The sequence below is a fragment of the Hypomesus transpacificus genome, chromosome 15 (assembly GCF_021917145.1).
Source record: "Hypomesus transpacificus isolate Combined female chromosome 15, fHypTra1, whole genome shotgun sequence".
Classification (NCBI taxonomy): domain Eukaryota; kingdom Metazoa; phylum Chordata; class Actinopteri; order Osmeriformes; family Osmeridae; genus Hypomesus; species Hypomesus transpacificus.
Window position 1 is genome coordinate 4,332,330 of NC_061074.1, and position 27,308 is coordinate 4,359,637.

General features: G+C 48.2%; 1 protein-coding gene across 7 annotated transcripts in view; it reads right to left on the reverse strand.

Annotated features, from left to right (window-relative positions):
* msi2b (musashi RNA-binding protein 2b) overlaps positions 1–27,308 on the reverse strand; it is an 85,655-nt gene that overhangs the window by 10,852 nt on the left and 47,495 nt on the right. For 5 of the 7 annotated variants that reach the window (XM_047036063.1, XM_047036061.1, XM_047036065.1 and 2 more), the window contains exons 4-6: positions 26,092–26,166; positions 13,731–13,790; positions 3,137–3,322 (exon numbers count right to left, since the gene is read on the reverse strand). In XM_047036063.1, the coding sequence (XP_046892019.1) occupies positions 3,137–3,322; positions 13,731–13,790; positions 26,092–26,166 (321 nt within the window). The remainder of the gene's footprint in view (positions 1–3,136; positions 3,323–13,730; positions 13,791–26,091; positions 26,167–27,308) is intronic. The other 2 variants (XM_047036066.1, XM_047036068.1) reach the window with 2 other exon arrangements.

Here is a 27,308-nt window from a genome sequence, read left to right on the forward strand (position 1 = left end):
CCCCCCACACCCACCTACCCATCCGCACCCACCCACCTATCCAGCCCCCTAAACTCTCCATCCCTTCTTGTCCATCTGCCGGCCCCATCTCCCTCTCTTTTAAATATATGATGGTGATTATCTTCTCCTTAGTGCCAGGAGTATTGGTGCCTGGCTGCTGCCTGACAGGCAGGAAATTACACAGGGTGTTCTGGGTAATGTGTGCTAAAAGACTGCATCATTGAGTCACATTTCCATCGCCACCACCGGGTGCATGAGCCAGCCCCTTGGCGGAGAAGAGCTGATATTAAAGAGTCGAGGAGATGAGAGAAAGGGCTGCATTAAACAGCATGCTGGGAGACGGTGTGTGTGTGTGTATGTGAGTGAGTTACAGGAAAATGGTTTGTGTGTGTGTGTGTGTGTGACTGAGTGATTGTGTGACTGAGTGAGAACGAGAGTTTGCGTGTGTGTGTGTGTTCATTACGTGTACACAACAATCATCGTCTGAGAGCCTAACTAAATGACCTTGCCAGTGTACTTGGGAGACAGGAAAGCTTTGGCTATAATCAGACAGACTCCCTCACTCTTTTTTAAGTAGAACACGTCTGGTCGAAATCCCACACCAATAAGGCTAGCAATTAAGAAATGAGAGGCTAAGAAAGGAAAAGCAGTGGGGTAGAAGAGACAGACTGAGGACTGAGAAAGTGAAAGAAAGAGGGCAAGATAAAGAGAGAAAGAGAGGCACAAAAAGACAGAAAGATGGAGAGAAAGAGACATAACAAAAGGGAGAAAAAGAGCGAGCGAGCAAGCGAGAGAAACCCTGGGGTTATCGGAAATTACTCTAATTGTTCCTCTTTGCTGGTACCAGGTCTACCCTCACAGCTCCGGACGACCCCGACCGCTCTGGTGTGCAGAGAGATGAATTTAAATAAATAAAAACAAAGAAGCATATGTTAAATGGAAAGAATCCCGGAGAAAGCTCCGGGCCCGCGCCAGTGGAGGCAGGCTCATCCCCCTTCACCGAGGGCAACACGGTGACACATTAATAAGAGAATATTAAATCACTCCTCCTTTGCCGCCAGAAGCCTTTAGTCGGGCCTCGGATGCTCATTGAAAGCAAAGTCTCTTAATGCGCTGGGTCTGAAGACTCAAGAGATTGGGGTGCAGGCGGTAGGGCACTGAATGCCGGCCAAACAGACACAAAGACCAGGCCAAGCTCACCCCTCAACAAGTGTACAATGTAATCGGCGGGGCTAGTGCCGCTCCTTCCGGGGTGAAACATCCCTCTCATGGGGATACCCGCATGAATCCTGATTGAGGGCATCGTGTAGAGTTGGTGCAGTATCAAGCTTCCAAACTGGCCATGCTGAAGAGAAGCTAACACACCTAATGCTGATGCTACGTCAAGATCAATTAAAAAACACCAGTGATGTACCACTGACTTATTGATTGACTGACCCACTTTCATCCAGCCCACAGAACATACAAGCACAGGAAATTACAACCTTCTTTTTCAGGTACTTCAGATTACTTTGTCACTGAGTAACTAAAACACTTAACCCCCCCCCCCCCCACACACACACACACACACACACACACACACACACACACACACACACACACACACACACACAGATCCACTAATTCCTTCAGACTGCAGCTGATGATTAAATATAAATATAAACAGAAACTTACAGTGCCCCTCACTGAGAGGTAGGAAATTCAATACCTTTAAAATTCCAGGCTAAACCTCAGTGTAATTGCATGTAATATTTCAGAATATACAGTGCTGCTTGGCATCCAGTTTCGTCGCCTGACTGCCCACACTGTTTCTAGCATCCTGATGCTAGCAAGTTTTGGGCAATTACTGTCTTGCTTTCTGTTTTTACAGCAGGCTCTATGTCTTCTAATTAGCTGAGCTGCATACCCTCCCCTCTCCTTTTAAAGTTAAACAAGGATTTATGGTTCTTAAAGCCCAGTGTGTACATGCAGGTGTGTATCTTTGTCACCCATTATAAGAGCTAAACATGACTGTAGTTCATATAACAAGACCTGTGTGGTTAAAAACTACTGTGATTTCAAATGAAGGTCAACATCTCTACTGTGCTCCCATTTAATCACTTAAGATGGAATAGGCCTATTAGAAGTGTGTGTGTGTGTGTTTGCAAGTGTGCTTCATCAATTAGCATAATAGCTCAATTCCCCAATTGTTATTTTAGTTCTAAAACAACATCATTGTATGATTAAATCTCATCCAACCAGAGCTTGATGGTACACTAGGGCTCATGCAGATTGTCTGTGCACAAAAAAGTTAACATAGGTTCACAACATCAAAAATAAGAAAAGGATGCAAAAATTGAAGAAAAAAAATGGATATCAGAAAATGAGTGGAACAAGTGATATTGACTTGGTAATGTCCTACATACTACACTGAGGACTTGCTTGTCAATGACAAACAAGATACCTATACAGGTCTAATAAATAATGAATAAATACTACTCGTTTCACCATGCATGTGGTGTGATCTCTAAAATTGACTCATGTTTTCAGTATACACCATGTTAAATCAATACGAGTATGTCCCAAAAATTTCCTGCATAGTATGTAGTACATGTGAATTTATGTCAAATGTAACATGCCCTGACATATGAGAGCACACTGATATATGTACTGTATATATGTCCAAAACATCCAGGCCAAGTCAAAAATCTAATACCCAAAGCAGTGCTATAAAAAGCATGCATTGCATTCCAGGCAACAACCCAGACCCCCTCTACCCTCCCCATCACCCCCTCTCCCCTCCCCATCACCCCCTCTTTCCTCCCCATCACCCCGTCTCCCCTCCCCATCACCCCCTCCTTCCTCCCCATCACCCCCTCTCCCCTCCCCATCACCCCCTCCTTCCTCCCCATCACCCCCTCTCCCCTCCCCATCACCCCCTCTCCCCTCCCCATCACCCACTCTCCCCTCCCCATTGCTACCTCTGTCTGTCAAACCCTACTCCCCCAACTCTCCCCCCACCCCCCTTTCTTCTCCGCATCTCTCGATGGCCTCTTGATGATATACACAGGGAGCATTTTGATGAATGGGATCCCTGATTGGCAAGGAACAGTGTAGGAGGAGGAGGAGGAGGAGGAGGAAGACGGGGGGTACACACCTGGGCTCTTAAAGGGGTCCGGGCTGTGCAGGTGCTGGAGGGGAGAGGTGCAGGCCGAGCTGGCGTGCTCGCTGTGCAGCATCTGAGCAGCCTGGGGGGGCCCCAGGGAACCATAGTCCGCAAGGGAGTAGGGGGGTCCCCGCACGTCGCCACCGGCCGCAGAATAGAACCCGTAATCGGGGAACCCTGAGAGATAGGGGGAAGGGGGGGGGGGGGGGTGGGGGGGAAGGGGGGGGGGGGGAGCGAAGGGAGGGAGGGGTAGGGGGGACGGGGACTCCATCATTGTGGATAAAGTTTCATACAAACGTCAATTATTTTTGGTTGCTGTGTTACTTCTTGAGCAGTATTGTGGTGTGGTGGCTGGGGGACAAAGCAAATAAAGCATGACTACTGTAGAACAGATCAACCTCACCCCCTCTCCAGCAGGCCCCTAATCAGGACTTGGTCAAGGTAACACATTAACTGAAGGCTTCATAGGGCAGTATCTGCTCCCACCCCTCTTTCTTCCAGAGACTAAAGGCTAAACTCTCACACAAAAAAGAAGAAGAAAGAAAGAAAGAAAGAAAGAAAAAAGGTGCAATTATGTGGCAAACTGACTACAATACCAGACTTCAATATAAGACAATATCTTCTCACACAAAGGATGTCTGTGCTGCCTTGGGACACCTGAAAAGTCACCCTAAAGAAGGTTCTACCTTACAGTACATGTGTGTGCCTTAATGTGCATCCCTCCTGTATGTACAGTTTGGTACATATTGGGAGTGTGTACACTCCCAGTATAGTGTGTACACAAAGTTTATTTTCAAAAATAAACTTTACTACTAAAAGATGCGTGGGTGTGCATCAGATTCTGCTTTCACCTTAACTCAATAATATCCTTAAATATTTCAGAAATAAACACAGATAACTGCATCTAATATACAATCAAATAAAAGACACCTCAGGGTGAAAAATACGTGAAAGAGATTTTCCTAAAATAAGGTGGGGGATCAATAATTCATGTCTGGCTTCTTGCTCATAAATCAATGAGATTAGACCAGAAGCTCCTCATTAATTAGAATTTTGACACAGGGAACATTTGGAGATGTACCCAGTTGATGAGGGAGGGGCACAAGGCTTATAACGCTATAGGAGCTTGGATTTATCATGTAATTTAACACAAATGTATGGCAATCACACCGTTTTTATGTTAAGTTTATTTTTACCATATGCAAGAACAGGACATTTACATTTACATTTTTGGTCCTGCTTCTCTCAAACCTAAGATGACTTTGTTTGTTGAAAAAAATTATGGAAACTAAATGTGTTTAACCAAGTTATGGCAACCATTAGATTAAAGAGCTGTCCTGAAACCGTTTATCAGACAGAGGAAGGCTTCAATATAAACCTTGCCAAAACACCCACACTGGTTGTCAACATATTGACAGGAAGATGTAGACAATATGTCTGAGAAGCTAGGTTAAACCTCAACCCTGTCTTTCGAACCAATTACCCTACCTCTTAATTAGCTCCACAGGAAGAGAGGGGAGAGGGAACCATAACCATCATCCCTTTCCAATCTACGTGGGAGACCATTCGATCCGACCCCGTAATGACCTCTATCAGCAGCTCCAAAATGTCAGCTGTGGGGACGTTTCTGCCTCTCACACGTCTCTCTCTGTGCTTACGAGTGTTAGCTCATTAAGTAGGTGTTGTTTTCGCACCTCAGTGCTCTTCTCTCCACCTGTGAACGTGTGCTTGTCCAGTGAGTCTAACCTCTGGCCTCAATCATTTTCAACAGTCAAGGCAGAAGTAGGGAACAATAATGACAGGGAGTTTTAATAAAAATTATAATTTCTAAAATGGCTTGTAAAAAGGGAGAAATGGGGGGGGGGGGGGGGGAACACTAATGAATGGATGGGAGGGATGGTGACAGGGTGGATGGATGGAAGAACAGATGAATGGATGGGAGGGATGGTGACAGGGTGGATGGATGGAAGAACAGATGAATGGATGGGAGGGATGGTGACAGGGTGGATGGATGGAAGAACAGATGAATGGATGGGAGGGATGGTGACAGGGTGGATGGATGGAAGAACAGATGAATGGATGGGAGGGATGGTGACAGGGTGGATGGATGGAAGAACAGATGAATGGATGGTGGATCCATGGATGGACACATTGATAAATACTGTAGGTATCTAAATAGAATGTATTATTGTGTGGTCTACTCTATAGTAACTTTAAGCCTTTTGATATTTTGGCTTTGTGAGAAAATAAGTGCATCTACATCTTTCCTCTTTACCTACCTGAGGGGAATGTCAAAATGTTCCCATATCTTTATCAAACTGACAGAAAGAGAGACAGAGATCAGAAAATCAGTCGAACAGGACTTGCAAAAGCAAAAGATGCACACGCTTCATGTGCAGACGACACTTGTAGCTTCAAAGATTCAATGAGGCAACATGAGAGAGAGAGAGAGAGAGAGAGTGAAAGAGAGGCAGAGGGGAGAGAAGAAAAGACAGAGAGAGGTTGAGGTTGCACACGGGCTCTTCTGTCTTCAGCACCTCTTTAGAAAACAGGGGGTTGCCCAATTGAGCAGTGCATCTTTAATCACTTAAGGTGGGAGACAATAAACACACACATACACACACACGCACACACACATGCACACACACACTTAGGGTTTAATCCAGTTTTGATGTGCACGCTAATAGCTGGCTGTCCTTGAGGTTCAAAGAGATTTCTGAGCTCCCCTCTAATTAGGCCGAGACAGGCGTCCTGTTCGGTTCCCTCTCATCTTCCTAATTAGATCTTTAACAACAAACAAATGAAGACCTTTAGAGGCGCGTGCCACCCTCTCCTCCATTAGTTACAACAGTAGATAGGGAGGGGGAGCTCTCCCTGGTCCCCTTTTTCTCTCTGCCTCCCACATGAGCACACACACACACACACATACACACACAGGTAGTTGACGTACACAATAACACACACACTACTCTGCCTTACCCAACCATGTAAAATGAGTCTTTGGGCTCGCCCGCCACTGTGAAGGTCTTTCAGACCCTACAGATCACGTCTAATGATACCACGACTAAAAAAACGACATACAGAATGACAGACCAATTTGAAAAGAAGAAAAATACCATTTACAGACTACAGAGACCTCCGCTCAGCCATCTGGAAGAATAGAGGGGCCCTTGATTATCGTGGCGAGCTAATTTTATGAGCAAAGCAAATTGAGAGTGTGCAGGTGAAAAATTTGGAAGCTGAATTAAAACAACGCTAATCAATGCTGGCTACAGTACATCAAAGTTGCCATGGCAATGGGTGGCCGGTCGGATTCTCCAACAAGGGGTCGTCGTGTCCTCTGCATGTCAATAAGGAAACCTTGTGAGTGTGTGATCAAGTCGTTTATTGCCATTTGTAATTCCAGTACAGGAACAGGTTCATTGGAATGTGTAGGTACTATAGGCTGCTGAGAATCTTAGCAGCCTATCCAAATCTCTAATAAATCATCTAAACCTGCAAAAATAATAACCTAACCTATGTGAGTTAATATTCTTATTGTGTGTGTTTGAAACTAAATGTGTGTTGGTTGAGGATGTGCTTTGTTTGGTTAATCATTCTTGAGAAGCGCTCGTGAGAATCTACAACTATGATCGTGTGATTGATGAACATGATTGATCATGTTAAGCAGAGAACACTGAAAACACTGTCTTTTGTAATATGACAGAAACAAATCCAGCGCTCCACACTGGCCCAGATGCACCCACACACAGGATGAACACACACAGACCAACACGTCCACAGAAGACTCCTCCACGTTGTGTCCAGAGGGCCTCATTACATCACGGTTTGTCCCCAAAGATCCCCAACGCATTCCATGACGGAGCGCATATTCAGCGCCTCAGTCTGACGCCGGCATGGCCTGACAGATGCATGGGGGAGAGAAACATCTGCCTGCCCCACTCCCCCACCCACCCCCCACCCACTCCCCCACCCACTCCCCCACCCAGCCCCCACCCCCCAGGGTGGCAACATGGCACAGCTGACACCCGGCGTGTGTTCCAAAGAAGAGAGAGAAAGAGGGGGGGGGGGGGGGCACACATAAACCAGCAGCAAAGAGGTTCACTGTTATGAAAATCAGCTCAATGCATCTGTAAAGTGTCAAACGGGACTGTTTCAAATGTCAAGAACCAATACAATGCACTACTGCATGAACCCTTCCAATACTCAAATCAGCACCTAAGATTACATTTGAAGTTCTGTGTCTCTATTCAGACGGATTATGGAATTGTCTTCTAACTAGAACTACAGCATACTGTGCATCTGTCCCTCCCTTCCCACAACCAATTGCAACTTGCTGCACAGTGACATCACCTCTGCCCAAAAAAGGAGCTGCAGTACAAAACAAATACCCTTTTCTGTGTCCTAAATAATGATTAGGAAATAATCGTTAATCATAGCGACCACAACTGCATGCCCCCTCTCCTACACCACCTCCCCAACACACACACCTCTTTAATTAGGAGGTAATTACTCATCTGAAAAACAAATGAGTGGCTCTTGGTTGCCAAGGCAACGGTGTAGGTAGGCGCGGTGGAGTGGATCCTTCCCAAGTTTATCACTTATGCTGATAATCACTCCCATTTCCCAGCATGCAATGTGGAGACAGAGGCTCATGACGCTTATCCTTGTGAAACTTATCACACTGTAAAGGTAACATTTAAAATGATAGATTTGGGCCAGGTAAAATTGGAAGCCATGCCTTTTTGGTTACGCGTCATCTTCGATTAAAGCACTCCTTTGGAGAAGTGTGGGCAGAAGCAGCCTTTTAAGATGGCAGTGAACACGGCCAAATCGGTCGTCTGAATATATCTAATGGAGGGGAAACTGCTTAACACCTGTCCTGTCAGCTAAATTACTCACACAATTTGTCTGTTGATGTAAGCAAAAACACCTAAAAACGTATTTAAAAAATTGGACGAGCTGAAAAGTGGACAGGAGAAATGGCACCAACTTTAGAAATAACATTTGACACAATAATATGTCTGGGGCAACACTGTCAAAGTTCGTGGGTCCATCTGGGGTGAGTGTGTGTGTACGTGTTTGAAAAACACACAAAAAAACTGTTGATCCCGCAAAGGGGCCTTGCCATCTCGCATAGATAAGGACATACATAGGACACGTACCTACATTATTCATGAGTAACATACAACTCAACTTCTAAGTGCACACGCTGACACACATATGGTATTCCCTCTAACACCACCCTCTCTTCTTTCCTCCAAACATGCACTGCATTCAAATCAGAGTGCACAGCATTCACAGTACATTCACGCTTTACAAAAATGTGTCTATATGCTTGTCAAATATGCTTTGAAATTAGCTTTGGATTTTCAACATCTGCAATTAGCTTCATTTCCGTGGAATGGAACTTTGAAAGAATGGAGATGTTCCTTTCTCTTCTGCCCGTGGTGGCTTTCAATTTTCAGCTCAAAGGGTCTTTTTCTAGCTGAATAGGTGACTAATTAACAAAAGACGACATCTTTTCAACCGCAGCGATGGCAGTTCATAAATAATCTATAGATAATAGAGCCTAATTTTGAGCTCAGATAGGCTGGGATAATGACATCTAATGGATGATGTATATCCTGGATCTCACAAGGAGTACAGCCATCACTCTACTTTCACCCCTCGACGGTGCTCTTGCTCATCACTCATCACTCATCACACACACACACACACACACACACACACCCCCCCACACACACACACACACACACACACACACACAGCTGTCCCTCTATCATATTATGTCAAGAAAACAAACACCCAGAGAATCGAGGTGGACAGGGGCTCACAAATGAGTGAGCGGACTGATGGTGAGAGGGGAGCGCACACACAGACACACATCTGTATATCTGTCTTCATCACAGTGAGAGACAGGCCTCTGTAAATGAGGCGAAATATTTCCAGACCCTCCATAAGAAATTGGGTGAGGTTGGTGAAAGGCAGGGTGGCCTAGTTTGAGTCAACAGCCTTGTCTCTTGACTGAATGCTTGGCTGTTTTTGCTGTTCATCATAATAGTCGGGATGAGTTAGAAGAGAGAGGAGCCTAGACAACATTATTTCATCAACTGGATTTAGCACATTATTTAGCAGATGTACAATTAGAACTAACGTAATGGCCATGCTCTCCAACATTCATTGTCCAGCTTTTGAAATACTGTAGATAAGCAGGGGAATATACTATTTTTCTCCCAGGATAATAAGCTGGAGTTTGGGACAGAAAAAAGGAGAACGTAAGACAAAAAGTGGAAAAGGTTAAAGGAGAAAAACTACTAAAGGGGCAACATGACAAACCAGTGTCCACTCAACTGTCCTCAAACTCCCCCTCACTTGTCTTGCACAGACTTCCATATCAGGTAAGATAAAGATGTGTGAATTCACACTGACAGAGAGAGAGAGAGAGAGAGAGAGAGAGAGAGACAGAGAGACAGAGACAGAGACAGAGAGAGAGAGAGAGAGAGAGAGAGAGAGAGAGAGAGAGAGAGAGAGAGAGAGAGAGAGAGAGAGAGAGAGAGAGAAAAGTTAGCAGCACTGAGTTCACTTGCTCAGTTCGTTCTGATAGTGTGAATTCACACTGACAGAGAGAGAGAGAGAGAGAGAGATAGAGAGAGAGAGAGAGACAGAGAGAGAGACAGAGAGAGAGAGAGAGATAGAGAGAGAGAGAGAGAGAGAGAGAGAGAGAGAGAGAGAGAGAGAGAGAGAGAGAAAAGTTAGCAGCACTGAGTTCACTTGCTCAGTTCGTTCTGATAGCAGCTGAATAGAAATCATGTCCTGCCAGGCCAGGAGTGCCACACTGCTTTAGAATGGCACTGCCAATCAGGCCAATCACCATCTCTGTTCTTGCCAGGTCCTAAAAACACAGGAGTCCATCCAGAACAGATTTGGAATGAAAAACACTGCTGAGTCCTTTACATATGCTAAGGCTAAACTGCTATAGATTACTAGATGCAAAAAAAGGTAGCAGCTGGTTGGTTAAAGTATGCTTTGACTTAGCTGGTACATGTACAGAACACTCCATATGTCTTTGTTCAAGGACTCGTGCGCATCGATGATTTGTGGTAACGATGCCAGCATCTACTATACGACTATGTTCATCACTAACATGGTTCATCACTAACAGGACCGCAGCTGCAGGTGGCATGCAGACAAGCCAGGCCTCCAGTCACGTGTGCACTGTAGGAGTCGACAGCAGCAACACCCTGAACCTTATACGGACACTGACAGAACCATGTACTCCTTCTGGACGGAAATAAATATGGTAAAATAATGCACCAAAGAGCGAGGAACTGAAATGAGCGCGGGTGAAAAGGTATTAGGGATTAAGACAAGACAGTGGGAGAGAGAGAGTGGAGGAGAGAATGGACAGTAGAGTTTTGACAGGAGGGGGTCAGAGTCTGAGGCAGCAGGGCTGGGGTGGGATACGGCTGTTTGGGGGGTGGGACCAACCTTCCAGCAGACAGAGTGCGCCAAGAGGACTGGAGTGAGAGCGAAGAGGAAGAGGAGGGAGAGAAGGAGGAGGGAGCTTCAGGTGGGGGACACCCAGTCATGGCCACAGGCTCTCTGTGGGGCCAACCCCCCACGTCAGACACACACACACAAAAAAACCTGGTCACATTCTCCCTAGTCACCACCACATACAGTACAAGTTCTACTAACAGCACAATACACCTCATATTCCAGAGGTGGACCTTAAAGCATTTTTCTGGTGATATAATGGTGAAATGCGTAAATATGCACATGTATATGGACATCTCACAGCTGTCTGCATGGTTTGGTTGCCCTTGATCTGCCAGGACTAAAGGACTATAGTGACAGCATGAAAGATATGTAGAATTCCTGCAAGAATGAGCTTCACTAATCTAGGACAATGTGGGCAGGTTGGAGGTAGACATGGAGTTGGAAGAGAGACTGTGTGGTGTGTGTGGAATTGGCGGAGAAAGTAGTGGTGGTGGTGGGCCAGAGGCTGAATAGACTATGATGTTGCTAAAGCATTTGAGCAACTTATTAATTGCTATGAAAGAGGCAATTTTTCACGGGTAGTAATTGGAGTTAGCATTGTGACTATTTGTTCCTGCTAGATACCAGTACTATGCTCTACCTCGCCCCCCCCCCCCCCCCAAACACACACACCCTTTGTTACATTTGTATGTGACTCAATGCCAATACGACTCATGAATGATTCACTAAATTGAATGTAGCTGTAATGAATCATGTCCCTCTCGAGTTGTGTATTATGTGAAATCATCTTCATTGTATTTTTGCAGTGAGACTTAAATCAATGCTCGGATACCATTCTCTCTGGAACTTCTTGATCTGCCAAAAATGTTTTAGCATTGATCGCTTCAGATGTCTGACTCGGTGATAAAAAAAATATAATAAAAATAAATGATTAGCATTTAAGTGCACTGTCATCCAGGCTTAAGACAGAGCAGAGTGAGTGTCAAGATAACTTGGTGTCTAAGATATGAATACAGCTACTGCTGTTCTAAGTTCTCCAATCAGATCATAAAGCTAAGGGGCCTAGTAGGGAAATAACTACCTTGACACCGCCCTACCCAAAGACCTGATAATGCCTATGAAGCACGATGCATGTTTAAATACAGCACACAAAGAAACAGTGTATTATACAATTATGCAATTATACAATTTTATACGTATAAGGACTATGTCTTGAAAGAATGGTAAAAGCAAACAAATTCTGACATAAGAAATGGTCAACACCCATCTTATGGACTTATACTGTAGCATCTGCATCCTCCGTGATATCTCCAATCAGACAGAACACATTATGATCTTCAGAGCAAAGGATATGAAAAAATCATGCGACAGCCTGCTGAGTGCCAGATGAAGTTTCAGAGAAAGGTCAAGTCTAAATGTCAGCTCTCCAGTCCGGCCTGCCATTCTAATCTGCAGGGAAGATCCACTGACAGTGAATCATTCCGGAGACAGAGGAATGTGTTGTTCAAGTCACGTGACCAATGAAAGAGACTCGTTGCCATGAAATGTTGTGGCCGGTTTGAAGTGAATGCCTACTCCCTTATGCACAAGGACTGGAAAAGGTCATAGAGGTCAGTTTGTGACTGTCCCATTCCCTAAACCTTCTGAGGCTCGAAGCAACCTGCTCCTGACCCTGACATGCATGGCCATGGTTGCCCTTGACTAAAGCCAAATTGGTCTACCTCGTTCATTCAGCACCCCTTATTGTGTCCTACACCTTCATCCTCTACCACTCTGGATAAGAGCTTTCCCCTGTAGCATAGGAGATATCTCAGCTGATGGTATTACTTTGATTTGATTTCTCTCATCTAGCCTCGAGAGACAAAGCATGTCTGCTCACAAGGGAGGGGAAAAACAAGGAACCTCAGATAGACTTTTGGTCATGGCGCTGCTATCGATTGGACAGGCTTGGTTTTTCCACAGATGCCACTTTCTAAATCAGCCATTTCTGTGAGACTGTGCCAGTCGGGCTTCGGCTGTGTGTGTGTACTCACCGTGTCTGTGTTTGTATGTATGTGTTTGTCGAGTGTTTGTCTGTGTGTGTTGATGTGTGTGAGTGTGGCAGACCAGGAAGTGAGAACATCCAATCCCTGACAGTCAGAGTGCAGACTGCGTCACACCACTAACCGGAGGGAGGGGGAGGGGTTCTGACAGCCAATTAGGCGAGGCGATCATTTTACCCTCCGAGCCAAAATGTTTCCTGTCAATTTCAGGCTGGCTGCTTGTTTTTCTCCCCCTTGTTTATTTAGCTATATATGGTTGTGGACAAAGTCAGAGTGATTGATTAAGCTATCTGACCACCCGATCAATATGAGGTCAAGGATTCATGGGAAAAAGTAAAAGAGAAAACAAATCTAAGTAGGACTCTGGGATGAATGTGCTCATAGAGCTTGACTTACCAGACCACACCCGAGAAATGCGCCTAACTCTTTTGCACAGTGTAATTAAACTCAATTTAAATGTGTTAAATTGATGTCAACAGCTTATGATGTTAATGGTTAATAACTGAAGGGACAATTGGAATGACATGGTCTTAATCCTAGTTAAAGGTCTAGAAACGTGCGTCGGGATGTCTGTACTAACGCTTGAGAAATTATAATTAGCGGCAAACCTGGATGAACTGCTACGTTTAATTACACTCATGTTATTGTACTCACATGTAACTGTAATTGAGATTTGTCTGATGTGGCTCCCAAATGCCAGTTTTGAGATGGATCTATAATTTTGATCCTACTGGGTAAGACATGTGCATCCAGGATTTGGTCGTATTCCTTTGTCCTTGTCTAGTGGCATCGTTACAGAAGAGGTACGGAAGCTATTGGTGGAACCACAAACGAGTAAAGAGAGATGGGGGAGAACCTCATCCACCTCCTCTTCTCTCTTGCAGTGCCGCCCGTGTGTGCGAGGTGAGTGTGTGACAGAGCAGAGAGGCGGCTGGTGAAAACAGCATGGAGAGAGCGCCAGCCACACAGGATACCGACAGAGCGCTTACCTGCGTTCTGAGAGTATGCCATGTAGCCGCGTCTTCCACGGGCCCCCCTACCTGAGCCACGCGCCGCCGCCACCGCCGCCGCCACTGGTCCATACGCCGTCGCTGGGAAGCCTGGGAGGAGAGACGGGGCAGCTGCGTCAGAGAGGGCGGCACCAGTGGGCCCGCCGCAACGGAGTGATGTCACTGGCGAGTGGGTCACCACCAAATGAAGCCATAGAACAGCCCTTTTTTTCCTGCACACTGTTTCAATAGTGTGTGTGTGTGTGTGTGTGTCTGGGTGTGTGCGTTGGTCATCTCTGAACTTTGAGTTTTTTGTCAAGAAAAACAAAAGCCCTCCACGTTGGGGTACAGTCAACTTGAAAAACACGTGATGGCTGACATGGACATTTGTAACACGCTTGCACCCTTTGGACACCACTGAAGTCACTTATCTTGCCAGCTCCAAGCGGCTTGCCTCGTGAAAGACGAGGCAGGAAAGAATGAGGGAGGCGGAAGAGGAAGAAGTCGTAAAAGCAGGGAGAGCGAAGCAGGCTGGCGATTGCCGAGGTTTATGCTTTGGAACTCTATCAATCAGGGGGCTAATTTGGTCTCCGGGCGGCGTAAACGGCCCGTCTAGTCCCGCTTGACTGTGGGGCCCAGGGCGCAGGGATTATTTGTGTGCGAGGGGTTAAGCAGACGGTGAACAGGCTCGGACAGAGCCACCACCCATTCTCTTCAGCACTTCCACTTTTTTATCGCCTTTTATGGTGTTTTTATGTGACTGCAAGTCTGGAATTTATCGTTTCAATTGGAGAGCCCCCGTATTAGCCCAACCAGTAGCATACGGTGGGCAGAGGGGAATGTAGACGAAGAACTGGGGCTGTTTGTGTGCTTGTGTGAGCATGTGTGTGAGTCTGTGCAAGGTGTTGCCAGTGAGTGTGTGAGATCTTGGAAGAACACTGGCATTATGCGCCCACGGTGCTTTAAAGACAGGTGGGAGTTCTGTTGCTGAAGGACAACAACGGCAAGTTATATTGGCAATATAATCAGACTGCTCTCTCTTTTCTCTCTACTCTCTGCCAAGTATTTAACACTATATTAGAGTAGATTCAGAGCTTTCAAAAGAAACCATTACACTATTTACACTCAGTTAAACATGATATTAGATGTATTTTCTCTTAAGATATACTCTGGATATGTTCTCAGCTATTTAGTTCCAACTGTACTGGGCACCATGTTTATATCTAATATGCTGTTAAGTACATGTTTGCCAGAAATATGCAAACCTTATCACCACAGTATTGATTAAGATGAAAATATTATGGACGTATTAAGGATCCAACTTGTCAAAATTTGAGTTCAGACATTGGGAATTAAATATAATCATTAAGGAAAGTGTGTGTGCGTGTGTGTGCACGTGTGTGTGTGTGTGGGGGGGGGGAAGGGGTAAGGGCAATAAAAGGTGTTGCACACGGAGGACTCAAGTCATTATTATGATATAAATATAATGACAGAGCTAATTAAAACACACGTTTGGGCGGAGGCGGCGGCGGGGCTATTGGAGATTGAAGGGGCCTGACAGACAATGGAGCAGTGACACGGGCAGATGCTGGCACTCAGACAGGACGGACGGCGTGTAATTACTGCCGTCTCCCGTCTCTTCAGTATTAAACAAAGGCCTCCCGTCCATGGGCACTGCTTCCACTGGGAGAGAGCCCTTAATAATCTCTCATTTTGGTGCTCCATAACGTAATCAACACTTCGGCGACATGGTGAAGGACAAGATTGGGAGGGGAGGACAAGTCTGAACACAGATCCAAGTCTGGTATGTTCGTTTGTTTGTTCTTCATAAGACACTACTCAGACAGACAGTCAAGACAATAATAGGTGAGTCTTCTAACCCCAAAGGCTCTTCTGTCTTATTCCACAAGGGGCAGTTCAATCCAAACAGGAAGGGTCACAGGAAGGAAGGAGGATGGGAGTGCACCACAGGAAAGAGAGAAAGGGGGAGAGGAGGGAGTGAGTGAGTGAAAAGGGGCGGGTGGGAAATGATGCGTATAAGTGTGGAGCGAGAGAGAAGAGAGTGACAGAGAGGACTACAAGGGAGAGAAAGAGACAGGAATATGAGAGAGAGAGAGAGAGAGCGGGGGGGGGGGGTATAAGTGAGTCTGAATTGCATGTCCAGCGGGGCTGTGTTAACAGGTCACAAGGGTTAAGGCGGACGCACAGTGCTTTCCGAAAATGATGTTGTTACCCCACCCAGCAGGAACACAGTGTGGTGCAAGGTGCATGCTGGGAAGAGACACACTGGTCGGAGATACACTGGGAGGGCAATGACGAACAGATGAACGACTGGGAGCACCTTCTCTCTCCTTCCTTCGGCCTCTACTTCCCTGCCAACTGTTTAACCCAATCACAAACTGTTCCATTTGCATGGGATTCAAAGAAACCTCAATTTACACCTGAATGTGTTAACTTCACCCTGTTGACACAAGGACCCAGACTGTCACCAAAAAAATGACACGTACTGTTGACTAATGGTGCAATTTCTAAAATCCTCAGTTTTTGGGAGCCACCTTGTTTCTCCTTGAGCCCCTGTATTCACACCCAGTGTCACCATCCGCACACGCTGCTAGTGGCTTAGCCTGAGCGAAGTTCCTGAGTGGTTTTATGAAAAGTACAGGATCAGGCAAGGTGAATGATAGTATGCATCTCTGGCTTATTGTTGTCCAAAGAACAGGCCTCAATGCTGGCTCTTCCACCCTAGAGAGGGAGCCTCTGAGACCACTTAAATCTATTTCACGGGGCTTTTATGACCGGGAAAATGAAGCTAATATTTAGCTTTTTTGAGCCTTTTTTGAGCCGAGTAGCGATGTGAGTGTTTTTTTTTGGGCAGCTCAGGATCCCAACAGGGACTGGGACACAGAAGGTCAGGATGTAGTTATGTGTGTGTGTGAGGGCTGTGTGTGTGTGAGGGCTGTGTGTGTGTGAGGTGTGTGTGTGTGAGGGCTGTGTGTGTGTGAGGGGTGTGTGTGTGTGAGGGCTGTGTGTGTGTGAGGGCTGTGTGTGTGTGAGGGCTGTGTGTGTGTGAGGTGTGTGTGTGTGAGGGGTGTGTGTGTGTGAGGGCTGTGTGTGTGTGAGGGCTGTGTGTGTGTGAGGGCTGTGTGTGTGTGAGGGCTGTGTGTGTGTGAGGGCTGTGTGTGTGTGAGGGCTGTGTGTGTGTGAGGGCTGTGTGTGTGTGAGGGCTGTGTGTGTGTGTGAGGGCTGTGTGTGTGTGAGGGCTGTGTGTGTGTGAGGGGTGTGTGTGTGTGAGGGCTGTGTGTGTGTGAGGGCTGTGTGTGTGTGAGGGCTGTGTGTGTGTGAGGGCTGTGTGTGTGTGAGGGGTGTGTGTGTGTGAGGGCTGTGTGTGTGTGAGGGCTGTGTGTGTGTGAGGGCTGTGTGTGTGTGAGGGCTGTGTGTGTGTGAGGGCTGTGTGTGTGTGAGGGGTGTGTGTGTGTGAGGGCTGTGTGTGTGTGAGGGCTGTGTGTGTGTGAGGGCTGTGTGTGTGTGAGGGCTGTGTGTGTGTGTGGGGTGTGTGTGTGTGAGGGGTGTGTGTGTGTGTGGGGTGTGTGTGTGTGAGGGCTGTGTGTGTGTGAGGGCTGTGTGTGTGTGAGGGCTGTGTGTGTGTGAGGGCTGTGTGTGTGTGAGGGGTGTGTGTGTGTGTGAGGGGTGTGTGTGTGTGAGGGCTGTGTGTGTGTGAGGGCTGTGTGTGTGTGAGGGGTGTGTGTGTGTGTGAAGTGTGTGTGTGTGTGCTTTTGAGATGAGGAAAGGACACCTACGGAGGATGGGACCAGGCTGTGATGCAGCCCTCTGCACTGGCATCCTTGATTTGACATAGTGCCGTGTAGAATATTGCAGTCATTTGCAGCAGGATGATGAAACTTACTGATGGATGTCCGTGATTTTAGACATTTGTTTTGTGTATTCTGGTCACAAGTGCACATGTACAAGAGTGTGCACATCACAGCAGATAAGATTTCCGAAATACTATTTTAGGGTGAGGGGGTTTCTGCTTATGATGCAGTGCCAAACTCCCCCCCCCCCCCCTTCTCTTAATTTCATCCATTCATCATCATTATTGCCCCCCCCTTCCCCATTTATACAGCCAACATCCTCACCTCTAATGACCTATGGCTTTCACAATCTCTCCCTCTTGGTATATGTTGATCCTTTTGTAAATATGGGACATACAGCATGTTTGCAAAACAAACTATTGATGGATTGATAGCATTTCACAAACATAAAAAAAGAAATCGGTTGCTGGTGACAATTTCTAAAAGGGAGTTTGACAGATTGTAGTAAACATGAGGAGCGAGAGTTGTATTCCTCCTGTCTAGAGGGGGTTCCCTTGTAGCATACTGTACAAGTCAGGTTTGTCACCAAGGCAGGCATTTTTGAAGCTTACAAGAAGATTTGAGGTGGAGGCAAAAAAAAACGATGGTTGGCTCGTGAAAAATGAGCAATGAAAATGGAAAAGCAAAAGAAAAGGAGAGAGGGGGAGAGAGGGGGGGGGGGCGAATGGGGAGAGAGCGGGGGGGAGCAAGAGAAGAATGGATATCTGAAAAGAGTGCAATCTCCATTGCCATTTATTCACGGTGCAGTGGAATGCACGGTGAGTCATTCTTCGAAAGGGAAAAAAAAGTCCTTGACGGGTGCTGCGCCGAGCGCTCGCTCAAAGACGAGACTCAGAGGGAAAGACTGGAGGCACTGAGCATGTGCAAAGAGAAGGCTGTGGGGAAGGGGGGGGTTGGGGGGTTCAGGCCTCCCACTACTCACGACAACACCATTCACCCCCAATTCGCCCACCACCTCACACCATTGTCTAATGAGAAACCTGATATGAGAGGAAAAAAGCAGGAGGGGACAGAAAAAAAATCGGGTGTCGAAAACGTTATTCGGCTCAATGAGATGTGAAATGTCGCCGGGTAAGGGAAGTGTGAACTGCAGATACGAAGCATGAAAATGTGTGCTTAGCCACTGAATAGACTGTCACTGTATGTATAGTTCAATATAACACCCCAGATAAAGACTGTCTACACTGTGCCAAGAACACTGAGAGCAAAAATACACTTAAAGGGAGATTGGTGAGAGTGAGTGAGATAGGCAAAAGCTTAGCTTCACAGTTATGATTTCCCCAAAGCTTAATATATCATTTATTATGTTGGTGCCGAGAGGGCCCTTCGTCTGCTCAAATGGCTTACTTATCCTCAGCTCCTATTAACAGTGGGCCTGAGCTGGAGAGTAAATAGCCTCCACTGATAAAAAGTCTTGTGTGTATGTGTGTGCGCCTCGACTGCAAAGTTATCTTGGTTTCCCACAATTGCACTCACAGCAATTTGTGATGATTTGGGACAGATAGGAGAGGAGGGGCGGAGGGGTAGGGGGGGGCACCCACAACAAAGCATTATAGCCATACGCAAAAAGGCTTTTTTTTAAGGCATTAGGCCGTGGAAGGACACAATTGGCACATCCATCCATCTATCCATCCTCCCATCTATCCATCTAACCATCCATCCCTCCCACTTGGGAGCAGTCCTACCAGTACACTAGTGTCCACTAGAGCGAAACACAAGAGGCTCTTCTCCTCTCACGCCAGCCCGGCTTTCAGAACCTGGCAATGCTGCCGGCTGTCTCTCTCCAGGTGATGACCGGGCCTTTTTGAAACTAATGGGAAAATAATACAGGTCGGTGAGACAGACATGGGGAGCCTGTTTGCAACTGAACCCAGAGCACCCAGCGGGGGGGGGGGGGGGGGGGGGGGGGGGGGGGCCGGGGGGGAGATGAGATGGGGGGTCCGCCTGCGCTTGGGCTCTATTCTCCACTCCAGCCAAATGATGTAACAGCTCACAGACAACAATGCCTCGAAGGCCCTGCAAAAAAAAAAAAAACAGCTAGTGTACAGTAATAGACCCTTCTCTGCTATGGCACACCACTTATGTGACAGCAGAGTGACCCTAGACGAGTAGCGTTTGACAGCCTCCGCTTGTAATGGTTTTGCTCATCAATACTGAAGAGCCCGGGCCTGGGTCCAGGCGTGCGGGGGCGGGCCAAGGCGAATGGCGCTCCCCAAAAAACTGGAAGTCAGACCAAGGTTGTGGCAGTCCCACTTGGTGGCGGCGGGCGCCCTACCATGGGATACTAACAGCGTCTGAGATGGTCGTGGAGGAGGGCCGGAATGTCGTCCAGCTCCCTCGGCGTCCATCTCCAGTCGTGCCTCATTGATGGCACATCCAGAACAGAACAGCCCGCACTCTCTCACACACAAGGCAAGAAGCCACGGTGCAACATGCAATTAGAGGGCTGGGTGGGTCGCTGGGGCGACAGGATGACACCTGGGGGGTGCTGGGAGGCGTTCCGCTGTGCCGGCCTCACAATGAGGGCAATTACCAGCTAGCAGGGCGAGACCTGGGAGCTATGTCGGAGGGGGGGTGGGGGGGGGGGGGGGGAGTGGTGGTGGGGGGTTGAGGGGGGAGGCGATCTCTCTCCAACACTTTCTCTACCTCTCGTTCACTCTATCTCTCTCTTTGAACGCTTCACCCCTCTTTTTCCTTTCTTCCGTTTCTTCCTTCCTCTCCAACCCCTCTTCTCCATGTCACCATACAGCCGTCATTTCTCGTCCAAGTGGCGTCTCGTCCTTGGTAAACCCTAACGACAGAAGGTGCGGCCGTGTGTGTGGACTCGTGTGGGACTCTTCAAGGGAGAAGGAGCAGCAAGGTTGTCAGGAGAGGCAGGGAGACAACGCCTCGATCAGATCAGCCAGAGGGACAGACAGACAGACAGATCCAGCATACCAGGTCAAAAACAGAGAGAAAAAAAAAAAGAGAAAGGCAGAAAAAATGCTCCCAGAGTTTTCTGCCTTCTGGAATGGTGCCAAAATGGCGTCTGTTTACAATAGAGCTCCTGTTGGTAATAACCCTCCAGAAGGCAATAGGCCACATGGTTGTGGGGCTGTTTAGGGCTATGCCTGTGAAGAGCGGAATTCTTGGTAGAGGTATTAATGTCCATTTCCATATGCTGGCTTTGCGTGAGTGAGTGCAAATGCATGTGTGTGTTTGTGTGTGTGTGTGTTAGTGTGATTGACAGCAGCATCAATCTCAGTGAGCTGACCCCTACAGTGACCTGAGGACAGGCCCACTCAATAAACACACATCACATGCTTAATCCACACACACACACGCAACTGTGTACAATGACCTCCAAATGAGCCAAAGGCCTGCTTTAAAGTGTGTGACTGTGTAAGCCTCTAACATGTTCAAGTCATTTGGCCTCTGCACTCCTACTGGGTTAATAAGCAGGCTTTTCAATTAGAGGTGATTTTCACCCACTGTTCGTGGATGAGATGAAACAGCTGCCTGTGCTCTCTCACTCTCTCTCTCTCTTTCAATCTCCCTCTCTCTTTTTCTCCCTCTCCTTCTCCTTATCCCTCCATTCAAAACCTTCATCAAGACAGCAACCAACTGGCTGTCTTCACCTCCCTCTCCTTTCTTCATGATGTTTTCCCTTTTCCATTCTCTACCAGCTCTGTCCATTTCCCTGTCCCAATCCCAATACCCACATGCATTTGCACACACTCCTGCAAACCAAGCATATGGAAATGGACATTCATACCACTATTAAGAATCACGGTTTTTCTCTCTGTCTCCCTGTCTTCGCCCCCCCCCGCCCTCTTACTGACTACGGGGGGGTCGGAGAGCAAGGTAGAGATGCAGGTGTGACGTCAGGAAGGCTTTCAGTTCAGATGCTGATTGGTTAAACAGAAGTCTGAGGGGTGTTTTACACACTCCTTATGGCAGACATGACATCACGCTCTCTTTGGAAATGAGACAGCCAGTGGTGGAAAGACAGAATGGGAGAGAGAAAGAGAGCGATGATTTCTTCAGCTCCTCTCTCGAACCGCCCAACCCCAGTGTGTTTGTGTCCGTATGAGTGTGTTTATCTGTCTGGCTACCGGCGTGTATTTGTGTGCCCTTCTGCTTGTCTGCCAGTTTACGTGTGTGTGTGTGTGTGTGTATGTGTGAGAGAGAGAAAGAGTGTGTGTGTGTGTGTCTGTGTGTGTGAGAGAGTATGCCTTTGTGCTGGGGGGGAACATCCATCGCCCTCTTTTCCTGTTTGCATAACTGATTAGGGCCTAATCAAAAGTGAAACATCAATTCCAGGCAACCCCTTCAAAAAGGAGCCAGGTGAGGTAGGCTGTGGTGAGGGAGGCTGTGGGGAGGAGCGCATGCCTCAGCCCAGCCCCTGGCGCTGCTGTCTCTCGCAGGGCGCCCCGGCGCTCCCAGGCTGTGACCTTGGCGCTCCGCGTTCCAGACGCGGCCACCCTTCAGCTCTCATCAGTGTGCGCTGCGTTGCGACGCTAAAAAACCCGGTGTGAAGAAAACAAGGAGACAATTGGCTCGCTTCTTAGGGGAGGGAGGGATGGAGAAGAGGGGTGGGAGGGAGGGGGGGGGACTAGATGCACGCCGTTGGACAGGCAATGTGTGACTCAAGCGCTTCCTCTTTGGGAAGCAGCCTCCAGGAGAGGGGGGAGCAGCCTCCAGGAGAGAGGGGAGCAGCCTCCAGGCGAGGGGGGAGCAGCCTCCAGGAGAGGGGGGAGCAGCCTCCAGGAGAGAGGGGAGCAGCCTCCAGGAGAGAGGGGAGCAGCCTCCAGGAGAGGGGGGAGCAGCCTCCAGGAGAGGGGGGAGCAGCCTCCAGGAGAGAGGGGAGCAGCCTCCAGGAGAGGGGGGAGCAGCCTCCAGGAGAGGGGGAGCAGCCTCCAGGAGAGGGGGGAGCAGCCTCCAGGAGAGAGGGGAGCAGCCTCCAGGAGAGGGGGGAGCAGCCTCCAGGAGAGAGGGGAGCAGCCTCCAGGAGAGAGGGGAGCAGCCTCCAGGAGAGGGGGGAGCAGCCTCCAGGAGAGGGGGGAGCAGCCTCCAGGAGAGAGGGGAGCAGCCTCCAGGAGAGGGGGGAGCAGCCTCCAGGAGAGGGGGGAGCAGCCTCCAGGAGAGAGGGGAGCAGCCTCCAGGAGAGAGGGGAGCAGCCTCAATGAGAGGGGGGAGCAGCCTCCAGGAGAGGGGGAGCAGCCTCCAGGAGAGGGGGGAGCAGCCTCCAGGAGAGAGGGGAGCAGCCTCCAGGAGAGGGGGGAGCAGCCTCCAGGAGAGAGGGGAGCAGCCTCCAGGAGAGAGGGGAGCAGCCTCCAGGAGAGGGGGGAGCAGCCTCCAGGAGAGGGGGGAGCAGCCTCCAGGAGAGAGGGGAGCAGCCTCCAGGAGAGGGGGGAGCAGCCTCCAGGAGAGGGGGGAGCAGCCTCCAGGAGAGGGGGAGCAGCCTCCAGGAGAGGGGGGAGCAGCCTCCAGGAGAGAGGGGAGCAGCCTCCAGGAGAGGGGGGAGCGGCCAGTAGGAATAGTATTAAAAAAGAAACAGCACAAATAACCCAACTGGAGGGCTAAGCTCCATTTGCTGCAGTACGGTTTTGTTGGCGAGGCTGTGTTTCTTGTCCATGTGCTATTCAGAAGACGGTCTAAACAAACCCTCTTCTCTCTCGCACACACGCAAAATGATTGTATTTCTAGATGCGCAATGGCATCCTGAGGCAGCATATCTCATTGCCGTCAGCGGAGAGGAAAACACAAAAGCAAATATAAAGCCAGGCACGCAAACTGTAATCATTGCCTTTTCCCCCCCATGTTGTTATTGTCACCGCGCAGACTGTACCAGAGCTATAATGAGGAGCACATTCAATGATATGGGTCTATAAGAATAGCACAAGAAAGACAATTCAGTGTGAAAATGTGTGAATCGGAGCAACTCCGGTAAAAGAAATAGGCACTAAATGACATCAAAATGTCTCAGACATTGGGAGGGTGAGTGGAAAAGGTAGTAAAGACACTCACCGGTGCAAATAACATTTGCACTATGGATACATACTGGCGCGCAAACACACACACACACACACACACACACACACACACACACACACACACACACACACACACACCTCCCCATCAGACCTCCAAATTCAGTCTCCTGTGAGGATTAAGGGCAGTGCTTAAAAAAGAAAAACTAGCTCCTTTTCAACAGTCAATTTTTAACCTCGCGAGCAAGTGAGCTTATGCGAAATCCCCAGACGTGACAAGGAGAGAGGAAGAAAAAGGTTTTTCACCTTACATGTCCACCCGGCAAGGTCACTGAGGCCTTATCTGAAAATCATAGGCAGACAGAACAAGGGCCGGGCCTGTGCCCAGTGCTGAGGCTAGATCATTTTACAGCAAAAGCCAGGGGATTAGAGCAAAGCGCCAAAGTTAACCCCGACCAATCAGCCCCCTTGCTCTTTCTATGTCTTTTTGCTAGTGCCAACATGGGAGGGAGAGGTAGAGGGAGAAGGAGGAAGAGGGAGTATGAGGGAGAAGGAGGAGGAGGAGGGAGAAGGAGGAGGAGGGAGAAGGAGGGAGGAGGGTTGAGAAGGAGGGAGCAGGAGGAAGAGGGAGGAGAAGGAGGGAGGAGGAGGACAAGGGAGAAGGAAGGGGGAGGGATGAGAAGGAGGGAGCAGGAGGAGGAGGGAGGAGAAGGAGGGAGGAGGAGGGTTGAGAAGGAGGGAGCAGGAGGAGGAGGGAGGAGAAGGAGGGAGGAGGAGGGTTGAGAAGGAGGGAGCAGGAGGAGGAGGGAGGAGAAGGAGGGAGGAGGAGAGGGAGGAGGAGAGGGAGGAAAGCCTAAGTAGAAACAGAAGCCTTGTGTTTGTTATGACTCTCACTGTGGGGACTTGATTTCATTTGCTTTTTGAATCCGGGTATGGTGAGAAGAACTAAAAAAACATTCTATATCATCACTGAGAGTCTGGTATTAAAGGATGGATTAGTGGGCCGAACCTGGGGCACTGCGTTTCATCCTCTGCTTAGCATATCCATTCCAACATGACTGAATACAAATATCAAAAGACTGCATGTGACCACTGTTTCTAACAGAGAGTTAGACAGAGAGTTGCGCAGAGAGATTTGGAGCTTTTGCAAAGCCTACCATAGCTGAACCCCAGCTATGTATGTGCATGTATGTGTGTCTCTTAGTGACTGTGTGTGCCCGCTCCATAGTGGGGGGGATTTCCTGGAGAGGAAGCTTGTGTAGAGAGAAAGAGAGATAAAGAGAGAAAAAGAGTGAGACAGACAAAGAGAGACAGACACAGAGAAAGACAAGAGACAGAAAGACAGAGACAGAGAGAGTGTGATGTGTTTTAATCCTTTTTCCCCAGGCTTAGTCACACCATTGGTTTTCACTAGCCCTTGCCAATTTACACCGCTTCATTATTCATTTTCCCGTCATCAACGTATCCATTCGATTTAGTATTATTCTGTGTGAACTCCATGCGTTTGAAGCGATCCTTCAGCGGTGCACAGGGGTACACAGAGGGAACAAGCAGCCACCCAGGGCCTCCTGTGTTCTACTGTTTACTTACGGTACGATGTTAATGACTAATCAAGGCTTAGAGAAACACGCAGTGCCGACGACGCTAACTCAGATATCCATCGGCAGTTCTTTCCTTTGAAGGTGGAGTGGTGTCCATGTGCAGTTACCACCAAAAGGAGATTGTCATTATGATCAACAACCAACACTGGTTCCCAAGCAGGCGTGAGGAGCAGAGGACAGTATGGGCCTGACATGCTACCTCCTCCCACAAAGGCAAGCTGAGTGACGTTGCTGTTCATGTTCAGGACAGTTCCTGACTCTGCAAGCACGCTGCCAACGCTGGCATATTGATGCCAAAAGAAGGTAGGCGCGCGCACGCACGCATCTAACACGTTTAAATAAAGCATGAAATCGCGCCTGAAGAGTGTCTTACCACTGAGTGCTGTTGGCAGCTTCTGGGCTCAACTCTGGCATTTTGCATCGTAAAGGTCTTTATGGGAAGTGAATGGTGAAATAATTGCATAATGTTACCTTATCAAATCACATTTGAAAGGGAGGGAGGGGAAAGAAGGGGGGTGCATCTGTCTCCCCAGCCAGCAGGCTGATAATGGTGTGCCGACGTGCCAGGAAGGGAAACATCCTTCTACTGGAGCCGGCTGGGGTTAGAGTGACATGATCACCCTGGAGCTCCCCCAAGTGTGTGTGTGTGTGTGTGTGTGTGTGAAGGGGGGATGTGAAGGGGAAGTAAGTGTACAAGAGAAAAGGATGGATGGGAGGGGACGTGACTACATCAGATGCGTGTGTGTGTGTGTGTGTGTACACACACGGTAGAGATCGAGCTCACTGTATTTATTTGTCTACCGTTCTGCATGAGTGCATGTGTGGGAATGTTAATGAGGTGAGTGTGGAGATGGGGGTGTGGGGGTTGGAGAAGCTCAGAGGATGTTTGGGAAGCTGCAGGGGGTCCATTAACCCACCCTGGTGGGCGGGCGGAGACCAACACAGCGGGTAACTGGATGGGACTTACCGGGGAACTGGTAGCTGTAGCTGGGGGCGAAGCCGGTGTATCCTCGGCCGTACGTTGCAACGATGTTGGGGTAACCTTGGAGATGAGAGGAGGAAATGGAGAGTCGTGTTAACCATGTTAGGTTCCTGAAAGACATACACACAAACACACTGTCTCTCACAGTATGAGCTGCTAGGAAATCAGTAGGGTCCTTCCGGCCATGCTGTCCTAGACCACACACACACACACACCCCCAGACATCCTCTTGTAAAGAGGTAGGACAAGTGAGCGTGTCTTTCACACACACCCACACACGAGTGTCATTGATCGATAGCCTTTCTTTTATGGCGCGGGCTAATCGATCATGAAGGACACCACGGTGAGCAAGACAATGAGTGGATGAGATTTGGGTCCAGGACATCGGGGATTATAACAGTGTCTTTCACTGGCTGGCTAATGCCAGTCCGCTAATACCTGCACAGATACAGCACAGGAAACAATAATGGGTTGGGTGGAGGCGGGTACGATGAAGCGATAGCTTAAAGTCAGTCCAAAGTGGCGAAAAAGACACTGAGTCTGCTGTTTGGGATTTAACTTGGCAATCTGTTTAGGTTTGACTTTCCTTTTTTTGTTTTCTTCTGCAGCTGTTGCTATCTTTGCTGATGCAGAAAATTTTAATGACAATAGTTCACAAGTGTTCCTTAGCTCTCTTTCCAGTCTGGTAGTACACACCGGCTATGTTACTACTGATCGCGAGTGTTGGCGTGTGTACATGTGATCCCCCCCCCCAAAAAAACTCCCGTATCAGCAGTGTTTGTCATGTTACATCCGTTCAAGTGTGTCCTGGTCACGGTGGAGGATTAGAGGGGAGTGCAGGATTGGGATGGGACCCAACACACACGCTGGACTTGTGTGGCTGCCAGACTGGAGGCTTGAGCAGTGTGGCAGGATGAGATGTGCTGGTTGTTCGAAATTCTGCCCTACTGGCCCCCTGCTGCAAAACAGCAACAGGAGACTGTTAAAACATTCTGGGCTGTGTGTATGTGTGTGCGTTTGTTTGTGAGAGAGTGTGTGTGTGTGGGTGTGTCTGTGGAGCATATGCACGACAGGCAGAAATGAAAGCCTTTTAAAGGAAGGAAAACTGTTTGGGGGGAAATGTAGGTTACCACGTTATTTGTGTGAATGACACGCTCCATTGCTGACTCTCACAGTAAGAAAGTCAGATAAACCATTCCTAC